General features: G+C 40.7%; 1 protein-coding gene across 21 annotated transcripts in view; it reads left to right on the top strand.

Moving 5' to 3' along the window:
* LOC105495767 (tubulin tyrosine ligase like 5) overlaps positions 1-18,792 on the top strand; it is a 291,082-nt gene that overhangs the window by 135,868 nt on the left and 136,422 nt on the right. For 15 of the 21 annotated variants that reach the window (XM_011765497.3, XM_011765495.3, XM_011765492.3 and 12 more), the window contains one exon: positions 17,676-17,830. The exons of 3 other annotated variants lie outside the window; for them this stretch is intronic. In XM_011765497.3, coding sequence (XP_011763799.2) covers positions 17,676-17,830 — 155 coding nt within the window. Of the gene's footprint in view, positions 1-3,062; positions 3,175-12,662; positions 12,776-17,675; positions 17,831-18,792 lie in introns of those variants that run through there. 3 more of the 21 variants (XR_011625698.1, XM_011765503.3, XM_011765504.3) reach the window with 3 other exon arrangements.

Genomic DNA, 18,792 nt, shown 5'->3' with positions numbered 1-18,792 from the left:
TCTTCCTTGGGAACACCAGTTATTCTTAGGTTTGGTCGTTTAACATAATCCCAAACTTCTTAGAGGCTTTGTTCATTTTTGGGGATTCCTTTTTCTTTGTCTTTGTTGGATTGGGTTAATCAAAAGCCTTGTCTTCGAGCTCTGAAGTTCTTTCTTCTACTTTTTTGATTCTATTATTGAAACTTTCCAGTGTATTTTGCATCTTTTTAAGTGTGTCTTTTATTTCCAGAAGTTATGATTGTTTTTTATCGATGGTCTCTATTTCCCTGGAGATTTTTTTGTCCATATCTTGTATTATTATTGTTATTATTATTTAGTTTCTTTAAATTGGTTTCCACCTTTCCGTGGTGCCTCCTTAAGTAGCTAAATAATCGACCTTTTGAGTTCTTTTTCTGGCAATTTAGAAATTTCTTCTTTGGATCCATTGCTAGTGAGCTAGTATGATCTTTTGGGAGTGTTAAAGAACTTTGTCTTGTCGTATTACCAGAATTGTTTTTCCAGTTCCTTCTCATCTGCGTAGTCTGTATCAGAGGATCTGGGTTCAAGGGCTGCTGTTCAGATTCTTTTGTCCCACTGTTTGGTTCCTTGATATGGTATTCTCCTTTTCCCCTAGGGATGGGGCTTCCTGAGAGCCAAACTGCAGTGATTATTATTGCCCTTCTGGGTCTAGCCCCCCAACAGAGCTGCTGGGCTCTGGGCTGGTACTGGCAAGTTTCTGTGAAGAGTCCTGTGATGTGATCCATCTTCAGGTCTCTCAGCCATGGCTACCAGCACCTAATCTGGTGGAGGTAGCAGGGGAGTGAACACTGTGGACTCTGTGAGGATCCTTTGTTGTAGTTTTGTTTCGTGAGCTGGTTTTCTTGAATGCTGGTTGTGGTAGTGGTTTTTTGGCCTCCAGCCAGGAGGTGGCGCTTTCAAGAGAGCATCAGCTGATAGAAGCTTGCCCTAAGGTTGCCTGGATAAGTATTCAAGTTTCTCAGGTGCTGGGCAGGGCCATAGAGCTCCCAAGATATTGTGTCTTTTGTCTTTAGCTGCCAGGATGGGTAGAGAAAGACCATCAGGTTGGGGCAGAGTTAGGCGTGCCTGAGCTCAGACTCTCCTTGGACAGGGCTTGCTGTGGCTGCTGTGGGGGATGGGGGTATGGTTCTCAGGCCCATGGAGTTACTTTCTCAGGGGGATTATGGCTGCCCCAGCTGCGTCATACAGGTCACCAGGGAAGTAGGGGAAAGCCAGCAGTGGCAGACCTCACCCATTTCCCATGCAGCCAACAAGGCCAATCTCCTGGGGTGCATAAGATATTTTGATATAGGCATATAGTGTGTGTTGATCATATCAGGATAAAGGTATCCATCACCTCAAGCATTTATCCTTTCTTTGTATTACAGACAATCCAGTTATACTCTTAGTTACTTTAAAATGTACGATAAATTATTGTTGACTATAGTCACCCTGTTGTGCTATCAAATACTAGATCTTATTCATGCTAACTATATTTTTGTACCCATTAACCATCCCCACTTCCCCCCACCCTCCGTACTTTGTTGTTGCAAAGCTCAATTATAGGTTGTTCAACCCTTTCCCTTCAGAGGAAGTGATTCCTTAATTTGGAATTTGGAAAATTCTGTCATTGATTATTCTTTTTCTGGTAAATAACTAATAGCATGTTATAATGGTTCAGTATAGATTCTGGTATATTTGTTTACCAACAGTTTCCCTTTTTCTCTAGTTATGTTTAAAAAGAAATTTACTTTCGTTTCTTACTCACTGAGTCAAGTGATACAATGTCTGTAGCTTTCTAGAAAGAGGTGGATTTCCAGTCAGAAAGTGGTGAGAGTTCTGCTCTTCTCTCTGGAGTTAGGGTGTGAAAACTTAAACTTAGCTGTTATGAGAAACAAGTTTGTGTCCAGTAATCACTTTAAATGTTTTTTATTTTCTCTTACCTGTTTTCAGATTCTCGATTCCTGTTTTCTATTTGTGCTTTCTTTTCTTTGTTTTCCCTTTTCTAACAGGTTTAATTAGTATTTTCTCCCCTTTTAAAAATAAGATTTATTCTGGATATGTTTATTCATTCTATTTTATTGTTTTCTAATTCAGTGTTTTCTTGCCTTATCTTTACTAATTCCTTCTTTCTGCTTTCCTTAGCTTTGTTCTACTATTTTGGTATTTCTCCCCACCTTGAGTTAGATGCTTAATTTATTTTCATTCATTCTTGGTATTTTTTTTCACTATATAAAAGCTATGAATTTTTCTCCAAGCATTGATTTCATTATATTGCATAAATTCTGATATATCTTTAATTGGCTTTCTGGGCAAGGAGTTAAGAGATATTCTACTAACTAAGCAAAGTTGAATTTAAATTACTTGTGCTATTTTGGAAGATGAGTATAGACAATTGAAGTTGTTGGGTATTTCTGAAAAATCATTATATTTGGCCTATAATTTCAACTGCTTAGCCTATTAAAACTTTTAGTGGCATTTCCTGTAAAACTTTTTATTTCATTGTGTTTGTGTGTGCATGTGTATATGTATGTATTTAAAAAACATTTTGCTAGGCTCTTACGAGTCTTCTAGGTTTTGGTACTAAGCCATGGGAATGATATAACACATAGTCCTCAGCATGAAATAACTCATTCTCTTGTAATGGTAGCAGCTACATAAACAGATGATAATAATAACATGGAATATGCATGACAGAGATAGTCTGAGGGAATAACAACCACTGAAAGAGGCCCCAAACCCAGCTTGTGGGTGGGAGTGGGGAGAAAGCTGAACTAGCCTTCTTGGAAGAGATTATATCTAAACTGAATCTTAAAGGTAGGCAGGTAGATGGCAGAAGGGGAGAAACAGTTTACGGAATAAAAATTTGCTTGTGCATATGTAGGGAAACGAGAGACAGGCTAAGGATGTCACAGGATGGAGAGTCAGCAGAGACTAGCTAGGAATGAAGTTGGGCGAGAAGGCAAGGGCTGGTTCATGGAGAGCTTTCATGCCCTGTGAAGGAACTTGTCCTTTGTTTCATAGATGATGGAGATCCTCTGAGACATAATTGCTTTGCCTTTTAGCTGGACCACTCAGGTAGCTTGAAGAGGATGGATTTGGAGGATGAGGCAGTGTCACTCCTTTTTCCTCCATGCTCGCTGGTGAAGATAATGAGGAACATTGAACTAGCCAAAGGTAAAGAAGCAAAGTATTGTAACAAGCCAAATATTTGATGATAAAATGTAGAGGGACTCAGAATTTACATTAGAGGTTAGATTCTTAAGAAATCTGTATGGCAAAAACAGAAGCTCATATCCTGTATAGTTACTAGTACTCTGCTGTGATTTAACTTTGTTTATAGCCTAAAACACATAAAAATATCGAACTCTCCCTGCCACGTGAGCAGCGGCCACTTATGAAAATCTGTGCAAGCACGGGTATACTTGAAATAAAAAGAGATGAATGTTCTCAGCTACAACCATTCAACAAATAACTTACAAATCTGAGCAGAGAGCAGGTCAAATTTAATTCTTTCCCTTGGCCCAAGAGAAGCTGGTTATCTTTTGGAGATGAGATCTTTTGGAAATCTATGTGTATGTCCCTGAAGGCAGGGTTTTCTAGAAACATCTTGCACCTGGACTGGGGGCAGGAGAAGTGCTGTGGTGGCCAACAGGGTGCTGAGCTTCCCTGTGAAGTCTCACTATCTCTGCCTGACTCCATGCTGGAAGGGAGTGTAGTGCTCTGAAGAGATGTAGCCCTTTGTGGTTATTGCCATTAGTGAACAGAAGAATGTGGTGAATTAGCCCAGCTTTGTGGTGAGAAGTGGGAGGCAGGGAATCAGAGGGAGCGCTGGCCCTCTCCATGCAGGCAAGTGTGAGATTGCAGGACCCAGCTATCATTAGGAGCAACTCCAGCTCTTCCAGCCTGGGAGTTTAATCAAAGGGATAACAGCAGACCACCCAGGCGGGGTCTCCAGTGTGAACGAATGTGCTGTGTCAGTCTCTGCTCCCTAGCCAGCCAGTGCCCGGGATGTGGCCAGGCCTCCTGGAAATGTGCTGACAGATACAGAGAGGGGAGGAGATACTTTTTGCTCTTCACATTTTTCATTTAGATGGAGAGTGGGGAAAAAAAATCCGTTCCATTTCTTTCATTTTTCTTGCTCCTTACCCTGAGACTTCCTTGCCTGTTCTTAGAGAAAGAGAGATGCGGAGGTACATAACGCTTGGTTCACAGCAGTTAAACTCTTTCACTCTCTCTTTACAAAGGAAATCGTTATCATTTCTTCTGCTTCAGCAGCTACCACTGTAAGGGTGCACAGTGGACCTTGAGTGAATCTCAATTTCAGAAATTCCAAATGAAGAGAGACGTAGCTAAATCTTTGAAATGGTTACAAATGTTCTCTAGGATTGAGGCAGATGGCACCCAGTTTATCACAAGCTTCACCAATTGGCACTGGAAACTCTTTCTGCCTCCTTAGTTTATCTAGACACATTTGAACTTATGTACATTTGTGCTCAGATTTTGTGGTCGTTTGCTAACTCTAGTTCCTTTAGTTTCATATTCTTTCTTAGTAGAAAAAGTTGTTGTTCTTTGTAGCATATACAATATTCTTTCCCATTTCTAGAAGCAGAAAAAGGTAAATAGAAAAAGGCATAAGCCTTTTGAGTCAGCAAGACCTTGGATAAGTTGTCTAACCTCCCTGTGCCTTGATTTCCTCATCTGTAAAATGGGGTAGTTTTGGTATCAAGACCAATTCTTCTCTTGGCTACTTGTGCTTCTCTGTTCCAGGACCCGGCTCTAGTTGATCTGATCTAATTTACTAGCTTTTCTAGGTCTCAAGTCTTGAAGCTCTCATTTTCTTTAGTTCCTGGCCTACTGCATGATCTCTTGTTTTAAAATAGCCTTTGTTTTACTCTGCCACCCCTTCAAACTCATCTTCCTTATACTGCCAAACTTCTTTTAAAATAACACCCCCTTGTTGGCTCTAGTCTGCCTCCTGCCCCTCCACCCCCGCACACTTGCTCTTGCAGTCTGACTTCATCTCTTACATTTGTCCATCTCTGTCTCAAAGGCCACTCATGACCTCAGAATTGCCAACTTCAGTCACTGTTTTTACTGTTCTTCCTTTAGCATGTGGCTATTATTAACTGCTTCTTAGGTGAAAATTTCCCTTAGCTTTTCTAACCCTTCAGTAATTCCTCTGAGAGATCATTCCTTCCTCCTGCTCTCCCTGAAAATTAGATTCCATTTTCAACAGGTTTTTCAGAACCACTGGCATATAGACCTTAGGTGTATAAAGTTGATCATAGCAGAGTAGCTCTGGTTGAAGAAGGTGGAGTGGCCCCTGGGCATCTGCTTCTCCCTGGTCTTTTGGGATCCTCCAGCATATCTCTGAATTCTAGACTGCAATCCTCAGAACTTTTTTTTCCATAGTTTCCCCTGGAGTAAAGTTCCTTTTCCTATGATTTCATCCTGGTACTTCTCTGTGGATTTCTCCCAAATATATATCTTTAGTTTGAGCCTCCTTGCTGAGAGTCAGGTCCAAATTTCCACCTGTGAGACATTTCCACCTAACTATATTGCACAACATTCAAAATACTTGATGTATTTTGAGCATATTTTGAAAATACTCAGAAAAGTCTTAAACATATTTAAAACTTATTTGCCTCTTTTTGTTCTGCTCTATATTAGTGACATTGCAATTCTTGGAATTCTAGAATCCCAGGGAATTTAGGAATGGAGCCATTGGTTTATCAGTGCCTCTCTTCACTTCCTCATTCTATGTCCAGGCAGTTGTCAAGATTCTACAGTGTCTCTGATACCTATCCTGTTTTTCACTTTTCCATTTACTGTCCTGCTTAAGACCTTTATTATCTCTCGGATGGACAGCTGTAATTACCTTTTCAGTGGTTTCTTGGCCAGTTTCTTCCTGTTCACCCTAGTCTTTGCTTTGCTCTGAAAGATTCTTTTTTTTTTTTTTTTTTTTGAGATGGAGTCTCACTCTGTTGCCCAGGCTGGAGTGCTGTGGCGCACGATGTCAGCTCACTACAATCTCTGCCTCCCAGGTTCAAGTGATTCTTCTGCCTCAGCTGGGATTACAGATGCCTGCCACCATGCTGGGCTAATTTTTGTATTTTTAGTAGAGATGGGGTTTCACCATCTTGGCCAGAGTGGTTTCAAACTCCTGACCTCAAGTGATCCATCGACTTTGGCCTTTCAAAGTGCTGGGAATTCAGGTGTGAGCCACTGTGCCCGGCCATAATGGATTCTTTCATAAATCACAAGTCTCATCATGGTATTCTTCTGCTTAAGAATCTCAAGGGCCTTCCAGTTGTCTATAATGGGAAGCCCAGGCTATTAAATGTGATTCAAAGCCTTTATTTAGAATCTGGCTCCAGGCTACTTTTCCAGCCTGTCTCCCTCCTATCACACATGTTTTAGTGCAGCTCAACTAGAATTTCTGTTAGTCTCCGTTCCTTATGCTATCTCCTCATGGAAAATGTTCCCCGGTCGCCATGTCTAATCTGGGCATCTGTCCAGACTCAGTGTAGATGCCACTTCACTCATATGCACACTATTTCACTCATCACACTAGATATGTCAAGATAGCTGTCTCTTTTAACAGACAGTGAACTCCTTGAGGGCAGTGTCCTTTGTTGCCTCAACACCTGACTCATTGGTAGTACTCCAAAAATGTGCTGATTCGACCGGAACACAAGGTAATTCATTGAGAACTGGATCATGTCCATTTTTTCACCAGTTTTTCCCCAGCTTGCTATATATTAGTAGTATGCACTCAATATGTATTTTTTGAATAAATATGTAAATGAAGAACCCTCTGCTGCCTTAGCCAGAAGTCATCTTTCTATTCTCTGTGCTCTTTAAGTCCTTCATTACTTTTTATAACAGATCTATTATAATTATTTTGCATCTTTTCTTTCCTGTTTTGCACTAAACTACATGATGCAGTTCTTTCTAACGCATCACCTAGCACAAGGCCTTGCACTTGGCAGTCATCACATGCTTGCTAAATTGAAAAGAATTTCTTTTTTACATTTTGTAGGTTTTTATATTTTCTTTAAAAACAATTGATGGCTGTGTGCAGTGGCTCACTCCTATAATCCCAGCACTTTGGGAGACCAAGGTGGGTGGATCACTTGAGCTCGGGAGTTCTAGGCCAGCCTGGGGAGCATGGCAAAACCCCAACTCCACACACACACAAAAAAAAGACAAAAAGTAGCCGGGTGCGGTGGCATGTGCCTGTAGTCCCAGCTACTCTGGAGGCTGAAGTGGGAGGATCGATTGAGCCCAAGAGGTCAAAGCTGCAGTGCGCCATAACTGCACCACTGCACTCCAGCTTCGGCTACAAAGTAAGACCCTGCGTCAAAATTTTTTCATTGATGCGACCATACCTGCCCTTCATAATTAAGCAGTTGACGTTAATCAGATGCTTACTTTGTACTAGGCACTGTGCCTAGGACTTTATATGCATTATCTCTTTAACCCTAATGAGGTGTAGGTACTTACTTTTTACCAATTAAGATGAAGAAATAGAAGCTGGTAGGATAAGTGACTCTGCTAATGTCACACAGATGGCAGGTTACTGTGCTAAGACTCAAACTCAGCTCTATCTGACTCTATATTCGTTACCTCAGTGTTTTCCTGCTTCTTTCGTTGTGAATAAGGACTCAAACCTCTCATTAGGTGAGAGTGACTGAACTTCAGCCTGTGAGCATGTTGTTCCATGATGTTGCTACAGAGTTGTAGCCAAGCCTATATTTGTTCCTGCTCAGAGAAACGAGGAGTTAAACTTTCTATTTTCTTAATTTGAAATGCTTCTCCAGTTCTTGAAGCAGCTTGCAAAACATGTGGCTCTGTTGAGAATTATCAGTTATTTGTTGGGCAAACTCCTCATCAGATTATTTTATGGTATAGTCAACTGATTCTTCGAGCAGGCAAAACTCAGCCTTGTTAATCACTAGAGATGCAATAAGAATAGATCTACTTATGATGGCAGCAGCAACTCCCCTGTCAACACACAAAATCTACATGTATAAATTGGAAACACTACGAAGAGATTTGGCCATTTTGTCAGGTTTCCCAGGAATGTCTCTGGCAAATCTTGATCTGGAACTCTGTCTGGATTTTGGAACACTAAATGTCTATATGTATACATATATTATGGAAATGATGGCGCTCAACAGAAAGAGAAGATATGCCAAGAGAATTTAGTGCTGAGGTATTGGAACTGCAGAGATTTCCTGCTTTTCCTGACCCCCTTTAAACTATGATCAACATTTAACCCTTCTCTCCTGGTGATTGGAGTGTGAATTTCTTGAGGTTTATTTTATCAGCATCCAGGAGTTGAAGAAGGAATTGAATTGTTGCTAGTGATTTAATAAATGCTCGTGAAGTGCTTTTGGAGGACTTTTCAAAATGTAACTGTTTAAGAATAGTTCTTTTCATTTTTCTGATTGAATATATTCTCTAATATTTCTCCATTGGTGAAAATCTTGTAATTGATGCAGATCTGGCCCTTTTGGTTTTCCTCCTCTTTTACCTTGAGTGAAACAGATCTTGGTCCACTGATATTTCCTATTCCAGGATTACCTTTTACTCTAGCAAAGCAGATGAAAATAAGTCAGGAGCGACTAGCCACAGCATTTTCCTGTTCCAGATCATTCAGAGCCCCATGGCTGCAGGAATCAAAGCTATGGCATGTTCAGCTGATCCAGTCATATTCTTTTTTTCTTATTTTTTAAAATTTTTATATAGAGATGAGGTCTCACTACGTTGCCCAGGCTTGTCTTGAACTCATGGGCTCAAGTGATCCTCCTGCCTTGGCCTCCCAAAGTGCTGGATTATAGGTGTGTGCCACCATGCCCAGCTGATCCAGTCAGATTTTGATATATCTATATATATCAGGATATATATAAAGAATATTATATATTTTTTATATATATTAAAGAATATATATATATTCTTTATATATGAACACCACAGAGAACATTATTTTCAAATGACAGTGAGGTAGTTTTGAGGATAATATGAATGCACATTTAGACAAATTTATCCTTTTATCAGTAGAAGTGATTCTTAACCTTTTTGGATTCAGAAATCCTTTGGAGAATTGAATTAAAGCTTTGTTCCTCCTCCTGAAAAAAATGTACATTCAAACTTATAAATTTGCATTAATTTCTAAGGGTTCAAACACCCTCACCCTCAATCAGGCTCTGTCTTGATGCCCCATGAACTTATGGTCTCTAAGTTAAGATCTCCTGAAAATGTTTAGGTAGTATATAACCATTAATATCAACAATTTGGCCCAAACTCCAAATCCGTGAGTATCTTTGTTTTATACATTCTCTATGTATTTCCGTGATAGCCCCACATTAGGCTATAATCTCCATGAAGGCAAGGATTTGGGGGTTATTCATATATCACAGTGTTGCACATTTTGGGAGGTACATGTGATATTTAGATACATGTATACAATGTGTAATGATCAAGTCAGGGTAATTGGGATGTCCATTGCTTCAAAGATTTATCTTTTCTTTGTGTTGGGAACATTAACAAGTCTTCCCTTGTGACTATTTTGAGATATACAATAAATTGTTAACTGCAATTTTCCCACTGTACTTTCAAATACTAGAACTTATTCATTTTATCTAACTGTATTTTTGTATTCATGAATCTATATCTCTTTTCCCTCCCCTTCCTTTTTCCCTTCTCAGCTCTGATAACCATCATTCTACTCTCTATCTCTATGAAATCCACTCTTAGTTCCCACATATGAGTGAGAACATGCAATTTTTGTGTTTCTGTTCCTCACTTATTACATTTAACATAATGACCTCCAGTTCCACCCATGTTCTGCAAATGACAGAATTTCATTCTTTTTATGGCCGAGTTATATTCCTCTATGTATATATATATCACTTTTTAAAAATCCATTCAACTGTTGATGGACGCTTAGGTTGATACCCGGCAGTGGGATTGCTAGATCATATGGTTGTTGTATTTTTAGCTCTTTGAGGAATCTCTATACTGTTTTCCATAATGACTGTGCTACTTGACTGTTTTTTGTCGTTGTTTTATCCTCAATGCTCAAAAGAATGCCAAGCCCAGAGTAGGTGCCTGATAAATATTAGTTTGAATTAGTAAAATAATCTTAGGAAGCACCATTCCTAGACCTCCTCAGACAAGAATTATCTAAAATATTTCTGGACCTGCTATAATGAGGAAATTGAACTATGGCAAGACTATAAACTGCATGGGGAATGCTATGCTGCCAGTTACTCCCATGTTAAACTCTTATTAACTGAATCATCTTCTCTCTCTCTCTCTCTCTCTTTGTTTTTCTTTTTGAGACAGGATCTTGCTCTGTCACCCAGGCTAGAGTGCCACCCAGGCTGGATTACAGTGGTGTGATTATGACTCACTGCAGCCTTGAATTCCCAGGCACAAGTGATCCTCCTGCCTCAGCCTCCCAAGTAGCTAGGACTACAGGCATGCACCACCATGCCTAATTTTTTAAATTATATTTTGTAGAGATTCGGTCTCTTATGTTGCCCAGATTGGTCTTGAATTTTTGGCCTCAAGTGATCCTCCCACCTCAGCCCCTCAAAGCACTGGGATTACACACATGAGCCACTGCGCCTGACCCTAAATCTTTAGTGCTTAATTTTCTTCTCCATTTCGATAAATAAGATGCATGAAATTTGCAGACATCCTTAGTGAACCTAAGATTAGTTTGATTCCATTGCAAATGGTTTCTTAGGCCTTTGCAGTTTCAGTGCCATGAGGAAATAAATATACACATTGTGTGCACAAGGCACAACATCTGTATGTGAAAGCTGTTATTTTATCCATTTAAGATCAAGCAAAAATCATCTCTAAAATTATTCAGGGCACAGCAAGAGTAACACATCTTTCACTCTAGTCGCTGATCATTTTATTTCCCTGAGTTCTAAAGCAGTCCCTCCCTTCCTTGTGGCCCAGGCAAAAAGAGGTAATTTGGAACTCCTAATTTCCTTGATAGCCTTGCAGAGACATTAACCACTTTTCTACTCAACTGGTGAAACTAGCTGCTAACTGGAGGCGGTGGGGGTGGGGGAGGTGAGAGGAAGTGGGGAGAGAGAGAGAGAAAGAGAGAGTGAGAGAGAGAGAGTGTGTGTGTGTGTGTGTGTTTGGGAGTAGAAGAGTCTTCAACCAAGGTTCTCATATAGCATGACTCTGTCAGAACCTGTGAGCAAGCTTACTGTTGTCTACTAGATCAAGGACAGAATCATTAGTCTGACATTCAAGGGCCTCCCCAAGCTGTTTATCTGTCTGTCCCTATCTTCTATCACTCGGAGCCTTTGCTGAATTAGACTACTTTCTCTCAGATGTTCTCCCTGCTTGTCTGTCTCTGCATTTTTACTTAGGATTTTTCTTTCCTCCTACCTATTATTTTAGGCCCAGCTCAGATGCCATTTTTTAATTTCTTTAGCTGTTCTTTTATGGCACTTACTACATTCTGGAGGTCTTAAATACTGCTTTTTGTCTAACAATCTTGTCTGACCTAGTAATTGTAAATTCCAACATGGCTTAAGGGTAGGGAAGGGCCACGTTTTTATCTGCACATGCGTTAGCACTTTCCTCAAGGCTTTGCCTGTGATAGGCACTTATATCTTTGAGGTTTGGACTTCTTTTAAGCATTCAGGACTGCCGCATTTTGAGGGCATGCAGCATTGATATAGCTAGGCTTGTCTTGAAACCCTCTTCATATACCAAAAGGTTATGTGTCTGGGTGGATGGTGGGTATATTCTAAGAATCAACAGGGAAGCTCCATCATATTTTAATTATAGTGCTGGCAGCAGCACGACTTTTAACAAACAGCAGTAACAAGCAGTAACACTTGGGCGGGCCAGCCACCGGAAATTGGCCTCTTTCTCTGGGTTTCTCCTACCCCCTTTTCAATCCATCACCTGTATTTATTCCTGCTATAATTTAAACACCTGTCTAGATGGTATGCCTGCAATGTGTCCCTACCCCACACATTCAGATATTTGCTCACCTGCCTTATTCGGAAGGTTGGCTCTAAAATAAACAGTGATTTGGTACTAAAGGAAAAACGCACTGAGGTCACCGTGGCAATGGACATGAGGCAGGGAATGGGAGTGGAACATCTGGATAAGCTGCTCCCGGAGAGTGGGAGCAGAGGAAGAGGAAAAGCAGGAAGGGGAGGAGGAGGAGGAGGAGGAGGAGGAGAGCAAGGGGTGAAACATCTGCCAAGCAGGCCCCAAAGCTTAGGTGGAGGTAGGATCTTGTGACCAGATTTCCCACAGGCACTTATTCACTTAGCAGCAGCCAGCTAGAGAGAGGCAGGGGCAGAGACATATGGAACAAGTTGATTGTTTTTAGGCTTAAATTTCTTGGTTTTTGTTTTTTGTTTTTTTGTTTTTTTGTTTTTACCACTATTTCTCAGGGCAGCATAGCAAGTAATCTTGGAATTTTCTGAAGTTTGTCCTAAGCTGTTTTGTCCACTTTTGCATTCTTGGCATATTTAATGATTACTCATTTTAATGTTTGAGCATCTGAACAACATTGAGAAATAGTAAAACCTTAAAGTTGCTAATGAAACTATTTTCCCTTCTCATTCCCCTTTGTTGTTTTGTAACTTCTGTTCACCCCATCAAAGGCATTTCTTCTGTTTCTTGGAAAATCCCCTGCCCCTGAGCTTTGTGGAGGAGAGGAAACATTGAATGGTTCCTTTTGCCTGTTCTCTCCTTTCCTTGTCTACCATTCCTGGTAACAAGTGCTTCTCAAACTTTATAATGCAAGTAAGTTTCTCATGGATCTTGAAAATGCAAATTTTGGTTCAGTGCAGCTGGGGCTGGGGCTGGGGCTGGGGCTGGGCCGAGATGCTGGGGCTGGGGCTGGGACTGGGGCTGGGGCTGGGCTGAGGTTCTGCATTTGTAATATGCTCCTGGTAATGCAGGTGCTCTTGGTCCAGAGACCGAATTCTAAATCGCAAGGCTCAATGGTACAAGGCAGTGAGGTAACACAGTGATTTAAACTACAACACTGGGGCTGGGCGCGGTGGCTCACGCCTGTAATCCCAGCACTTTGGGAGGCCATGGCAGGCAGATCACGAGGTCAGGAGATCGAGACCATCCTGGCTAACACGGTGAAATCCCGTCTCTACTGAAAATACAGAAAATTAGTTGGGCGTGGTGGCGCATGCCTGTAGTCCCAGCTACTCGGGAGGCTGAGGCAGGAGAATAGCGTGAGCCCAGGAGGTGGAGCTTGCAGTGTGCCGAGATTGCGCCACTGCACTCCAGCCTGGGCGACAGAGCGAGACTCCGTCTCAAAAAAAAAAAAAAAAAAAAAAAAACCTACAAGATTGGGAGAATTTTCATCAGGCCGACCAGGAATTGAATCCAGGGGCTGACACATAACAATTATTTGGTCTTGAGCAAGTTATTTGCTCTCTCAACCTCAGTTTCCCCATCTATCTGTCTTGAAGACTAAATAAGTTAATATACATAAAATATGCTTAGCTCATTTCCTGGAACAAGCTCTGTGTGTGTGTGTGTGTGTGTGTGTGTGTGTGTGTGTGTGTGTGTGTATTTGAGACAGGGTCTTGCTCTGTTATCCACGTTGGAGTGCAGTGGTGTGTTCTCAGCTCACTGCAGTCTCCACCTCCTGTGCTCAAGCAATCCTTCCCACCTCAGCCTCCCTAGTAGCTGGGACTAGAAGTGTGCACCACCACACTCAGCTAATTTTTATATTTTTAGTGGAGACGGGGTTTCACCATGTTGCCCAGACTGGTCTCGAACTCCTGGGCTCCAACAATCCACATGCCTTGGCCTCCCAAAGTGCTGGGATTACAAGTGTGAGCCACCGTGCCTGGCCCAAACTGTTTATTGAATTTAGCCATCATTAGTATTAATATAGTTTTGTTGTTATTATTACTGTCGCTGTAGTGGATCTAAAATGTAGCATATTAAAACTGATTACAGTAGAACATTTTAAAGGTCCAAACATGGACTTATAAGCTTCTTACGTGTATATACTTGTGTTTTTCATGTAAAGATGTTGATTACCATTACCAGCAGAGCATGTTCTTCGAGTCATGGTTTCAATTAAAAAAAAAAAAAAACGCTATAGGTTTTAAACTATCTCCTGTCTGTTTTCCAGACCTGTTTGTGACCAATAACATGAATTCGCAGGTTGACGAGCCTAGATTTAATAGCATAGACACTAGTTATTAGGCCAGAGTAGCCAACTGGCCCAATGGCTATGACCTCCACTTTAATATCCATTTATACTAAACATGGTAAAGTGTGCACATTGTTTATTGATATTCCCCTATAAATTATTAAACCTCCTTTATTAAGTTTTTGGCACAACTAAAGCAGTAATTGGAGAAGCTGTTATCATAAAGACCTTTCTCACTGTAGTTTTTCTACAAGTTTCAAGATCATGTCTAATATAAAAGATCTGATGATCAAATCAGGGCAGGAAAGCAGAGGAGTTGGTGTGGGGCAGGAGTGAGTTCAGGAGTACAGGGAGTCTGGTTGCTTGTCTGAAGGCCTGACCTACGTTGCCCTTAGGATATGGGAAGAAGGACAAAGCATTTCAGAGAAACTAGTTGCCGGAAAAGTTACTACCATAATTTGCTACTATATCTTCCCTGTCTTTTTTTTTTTTTTTTTTTGAAACAATCGTCTCGCTCTGTCACCAGGCTGGAGTGCAGTGGTGCGATCTCGGCTCTGTGCAGCCTCCACCTCCTGGGTTCAAGCGATTCTCCTGCCTCAGCCTCCCGAGTAGCTGGGACTACAGGCGCACGCCCAGCTAATCTTTGTGTTTTTAGTAGAGATGGCGTTTTGCCATGTTGGCCAGGATGGTCTCGATCTCTTGACCTTGTGATCCACCCGCCTCGTTCTCCCACAGTGCTGGGATTACAGGTGTGAGCCACCGAGCCCGGCCTCTTCTCTGCCTTTTAGTCAGCGTATGCCCTTCTTCTCCCCCTTGTAGAAGCAGTAGGGGACAGAAATGGTAAGTCATGTATGGCCAGTGAGGCTTTCTTCCAAAGACTGGTCCACACTGGAGGGTGCAGCCTCCACAGACACTGGGATTTGCTCCTGACCTATGGAAAACAACTTTCTTTCCAAGAAAAGTATTTTTAGTCCTTTGGTGTAAAGACACAGTCCTGAGCTGTTTTCACTTATTGAATTCTATAACTAGGAAAGAAACACTATACTCTTGCTAAAAATGACCTTTTTTCTTTCAAAATTTTTAGGGAAAAAAAATCATAATTCATTTGTAGTTTCAAAATTATTAGGTACTTAGAACATTTTATAGCAAAACATTTTCCTTGGAATTTACATTTCCAGTCTGATGACTTTCACCACTGTTCTCTAGTGTCTCATGATCAAAATCCTGCATTCAGATTTGTGTCTTCTCTCTTCAACAGTCCTGGTGCATCTTACTTTGAAATGCTTCTCAGAACCATTCTTTCCTTTCCCTTTCCCTTTCCCTTGCCCTTGCCCTTTCCCTTTCCCATTCCTTTCCTTGAGACAGAGTCTCGCTCTGTTGCCCAGGCTGGAGTGCAGTGGCGCGATCTCGGCTCACTGCAAGCTCTGCCTCCTGGGTTCATGCCACTCTTCTGCCTCAGCCTCCTGAGTAGCGCCACCACGCCTGGCTAATTTTTTTGTATTTTTAGTAGATTCGGGGTTTCACCATGTTAGCCAGGATGGTCTTGATCTAATCTTGTGGTTCACCCGCCTTGGCCTCCCAAAGTGCTGGGATTATAGGTGTGAGCCACCATGCCCGGCCCCATTCTTTCTTTTCTGATTCCACTACCACTGCCCAGGTTTTAAATACGTCTATATTTGCCATAACTACTTTAAAATAATTTTTTATTATAAAAGGTAATACATGCCCAGTTTAGAAAATCTGGAGAATAAAGATAAGGAAGAAAATCAGTCGTAATTCAGAAATAAATGCTACTTATAGTCTGGATTTTTATTTCTAGTCTTCAGGAGTGTCTGTTCACTTGTGTTTGTGTGTGTATGTGTTTAAAGAAATTTGGATCTACTCTATACAGTTTCATATTGTAATTTTTACTACCATGATTTTTTTTTACTTGAAATATTAGCATGTTCCTATATCATTATTATTATTATTATTATTTTTGAGACAGACTTTCGCTCTGTCGCCCAGGGTCAAGTGCAGTGGCATGAACTCTTCTCACTGCAACCTCCGCCTCCCAGGTTCAAGCAATTCTCTTGCCTCAGCCTCCTGAATAGCTGGGACTACAGGTGCCCGCCACTACACCTGGCTAATTATTGTTATTATTATTATTATTATTTTTAGTAGAGACATGGTTTCACCATGTTAGCCAGGCTGCTCTCGATCTCCTGACTTCGTGATACACCCACCTTAGCCTCCCAAAGTGTTGGCGTTACAGGCGTGAGCCACCGCACCCGGCCTGTTTTTCAAAAAACATTAATGCATATGTAATAATGTCTTACTTAGGGCAAAATTTATTTAACAATATTGTTAGCCATTTAGATCTCCTTTTTCAGTATTGAAAACAATGCCTGATTTTCAGTATTCACAGTATAGTGTAGTGAGTAAGAACATGGGCTTTGACAGTTGAAAAACTGTGGTTCGAATTCTCGTTCTGCCATTTATTTCTAGGCCTCAATGCAATCATAGGCCTCACTTTCCTTCTTATAAAATTAGTATTATTATGGTACTTACCAACAGACTTGTGGCAATTTAAATGAGATGTGTGCAACGTACTCATTTACACATAGCTTGGCGCATAATGAGTTCTAATAAATATTGACTGCTATTATGATAGTCATCTGTCATTAATCATCTGCAATTGTTTTGTTGTTTAGTTCCCAGAAGCTAGATTGTAGTATCCAAGTGTACACATATTGTAATATATTTTAATAAGATATTGCCAATTGATTTCTAGGAAGATTCTACCAATTTATAGTCACACAAGTAGTATAAGTACCTATTTTCACCCTTTGCCATTATTGGATACTATCTTTTTAAATATTGTATACCAACGTGATATGCAAAAATGGTGTCTTGTAACTTGCATTTCTTTGTAATTTGCATGTCTTTCTTATAATTTACATTTACCAGTAGAAATGATGACTAGTTTTACATGTTTAATTGGCTAATTGTATTCCTCCTTTGTACGTTGTGTATTGAAGTCCACGACTATTTTTCTCTTAACCATTTTTTTTCTTTCTAAATCAGTGGATTCTTCGTGCATTATAATAATGTTATTTATAACTGAAATTTACTGAGCATTTAGAACATACAGATGAGGAAACAAGGGCAGAAAAACTAATTTACCTAGTTTCTTTGAACATTGTCTACTCAGTAGATTCTTGCTGTTTTGGTTACTTGTCTTTGTTTTCCATAGCACCCAGCACAGTCCAGTGCCCTGCACTTAGTAGGAGCAACATAAATGCTTGTTAACTTACATTGACACTGACCACCCTCACTTCTGCTCTTTGTGCCCAGGAGCCATTCCTTCCTGGGTGCCTTTATCACAGCCACAGCTTCAGCTCAGAGGGGTCAGCATCTGTTGGTCTTGACTTGATTTTGCCTATATGTTGTTAATGATCCTTTTTAAAAACTCTGTAAAGTCAGGTCATTTCCCTCACTTTATTTCTAGGTGACAAACTTGAATTTGGCCACTGGCATCATAAACAGAAGCAGTGCTTCAACTCCCCCCACCCTCCGACCCATCATCAGCCCTAGTGGCCCCACATGGTTGGTGCAGTCGGACCCTCAAGCTCCTGAGAATCACTCCAGCCCTCCCAGAAGCAGGTATGTGAAGGGCCCTGCAATGAGCATTTGGGTAACGCAGGGATGGCCTTTGTCCCAAGCAAGCCATTCCCACCTTGAGTTCTGTATGGAGATAGCACTAAGGCATATGCCCTTTCTTCACCTGCCTCGATGCTCTGGCACCTAAGAGAGCTTCATTTTATTTGTAAGACAGTTTTCAGGCATATCAAATGAAAAGGATGTTTCTGAGATAGCTAAGACAATCACCTTGGGATAAAAGAGCAAGAATTTATACTATGTGTAATCCTTGCTTATAGTCAACATTTTAATGTGCCAACTTTTGGCACTTTGTCCTTGTCTCTTAATTTTTTTTATATACCTTGTGTTTTTTATAGTTTTTTTATACTACATTGTGTTTCAGTAACTTTAGACTCTGTTCTTTTGAAGGACGTATTTGTTTTTTACTTTTTTATCTCGTGTCATATAATTGAACTCAAACAACCTCCCTGAACAATGCTCATTTGGGAAGTGGGAAGGAAATTTCCTTCATGCAGTTGAGAGATGTGGCTATAGATAAAATCCAAGTAGCTTCTGGCCATAATGTAAGCAACTTCCAAATTAAAAAAGAAACCACTCTATTGAATTCTGGTCTTGCTGTGTGTTTTAATTACCCCTGTATAAAAAATAAAAACAAAAACAAAAACGTAAGAAATGGATTTCCAGCACATCTTGCTTTAGTGCCTATTAAGTATGGATTAAATTTAATACTTAATTAAATTCCTGAGTCGAATGAGCTAGAGAGAAATGTGACTGTTACAATGAAGTATTTTGACCAGCTGAGATATTGTTCCCTTCATTCAAAGAAGTTCTACCACAGGTGCCCAACCAAGCCCCCACACCCCGTGCCAGTACTTCCAGCCTCTGCCTTTTAGTATGCTGCTTTGCCCTGAGATTTGGAGGGGTTACTAAAGACTTGGGCATGGAGGAAATACCTAGTTATTGGT

The sequence above is a fragment of the Macaca nemestrina genome, chromosome 7, assembly GCF_043159975.1.
Source record: "Macaca nemestrina isolate mMacNem1 chromosome 7, mMacNem.hap1, whole genome shotgun sequence".
Lineage (NCBI taxonomy): Eukaryota > Metazoa > Chordata > Mammalia > Primates > Cercopithecidae > Macaca > Macaca nemestrina.
The sequence above is the reverse complement of the archived record's forward strand: the minus strand, read 5'-3'. Positions and strand labels throughout refer to the sequence as shown.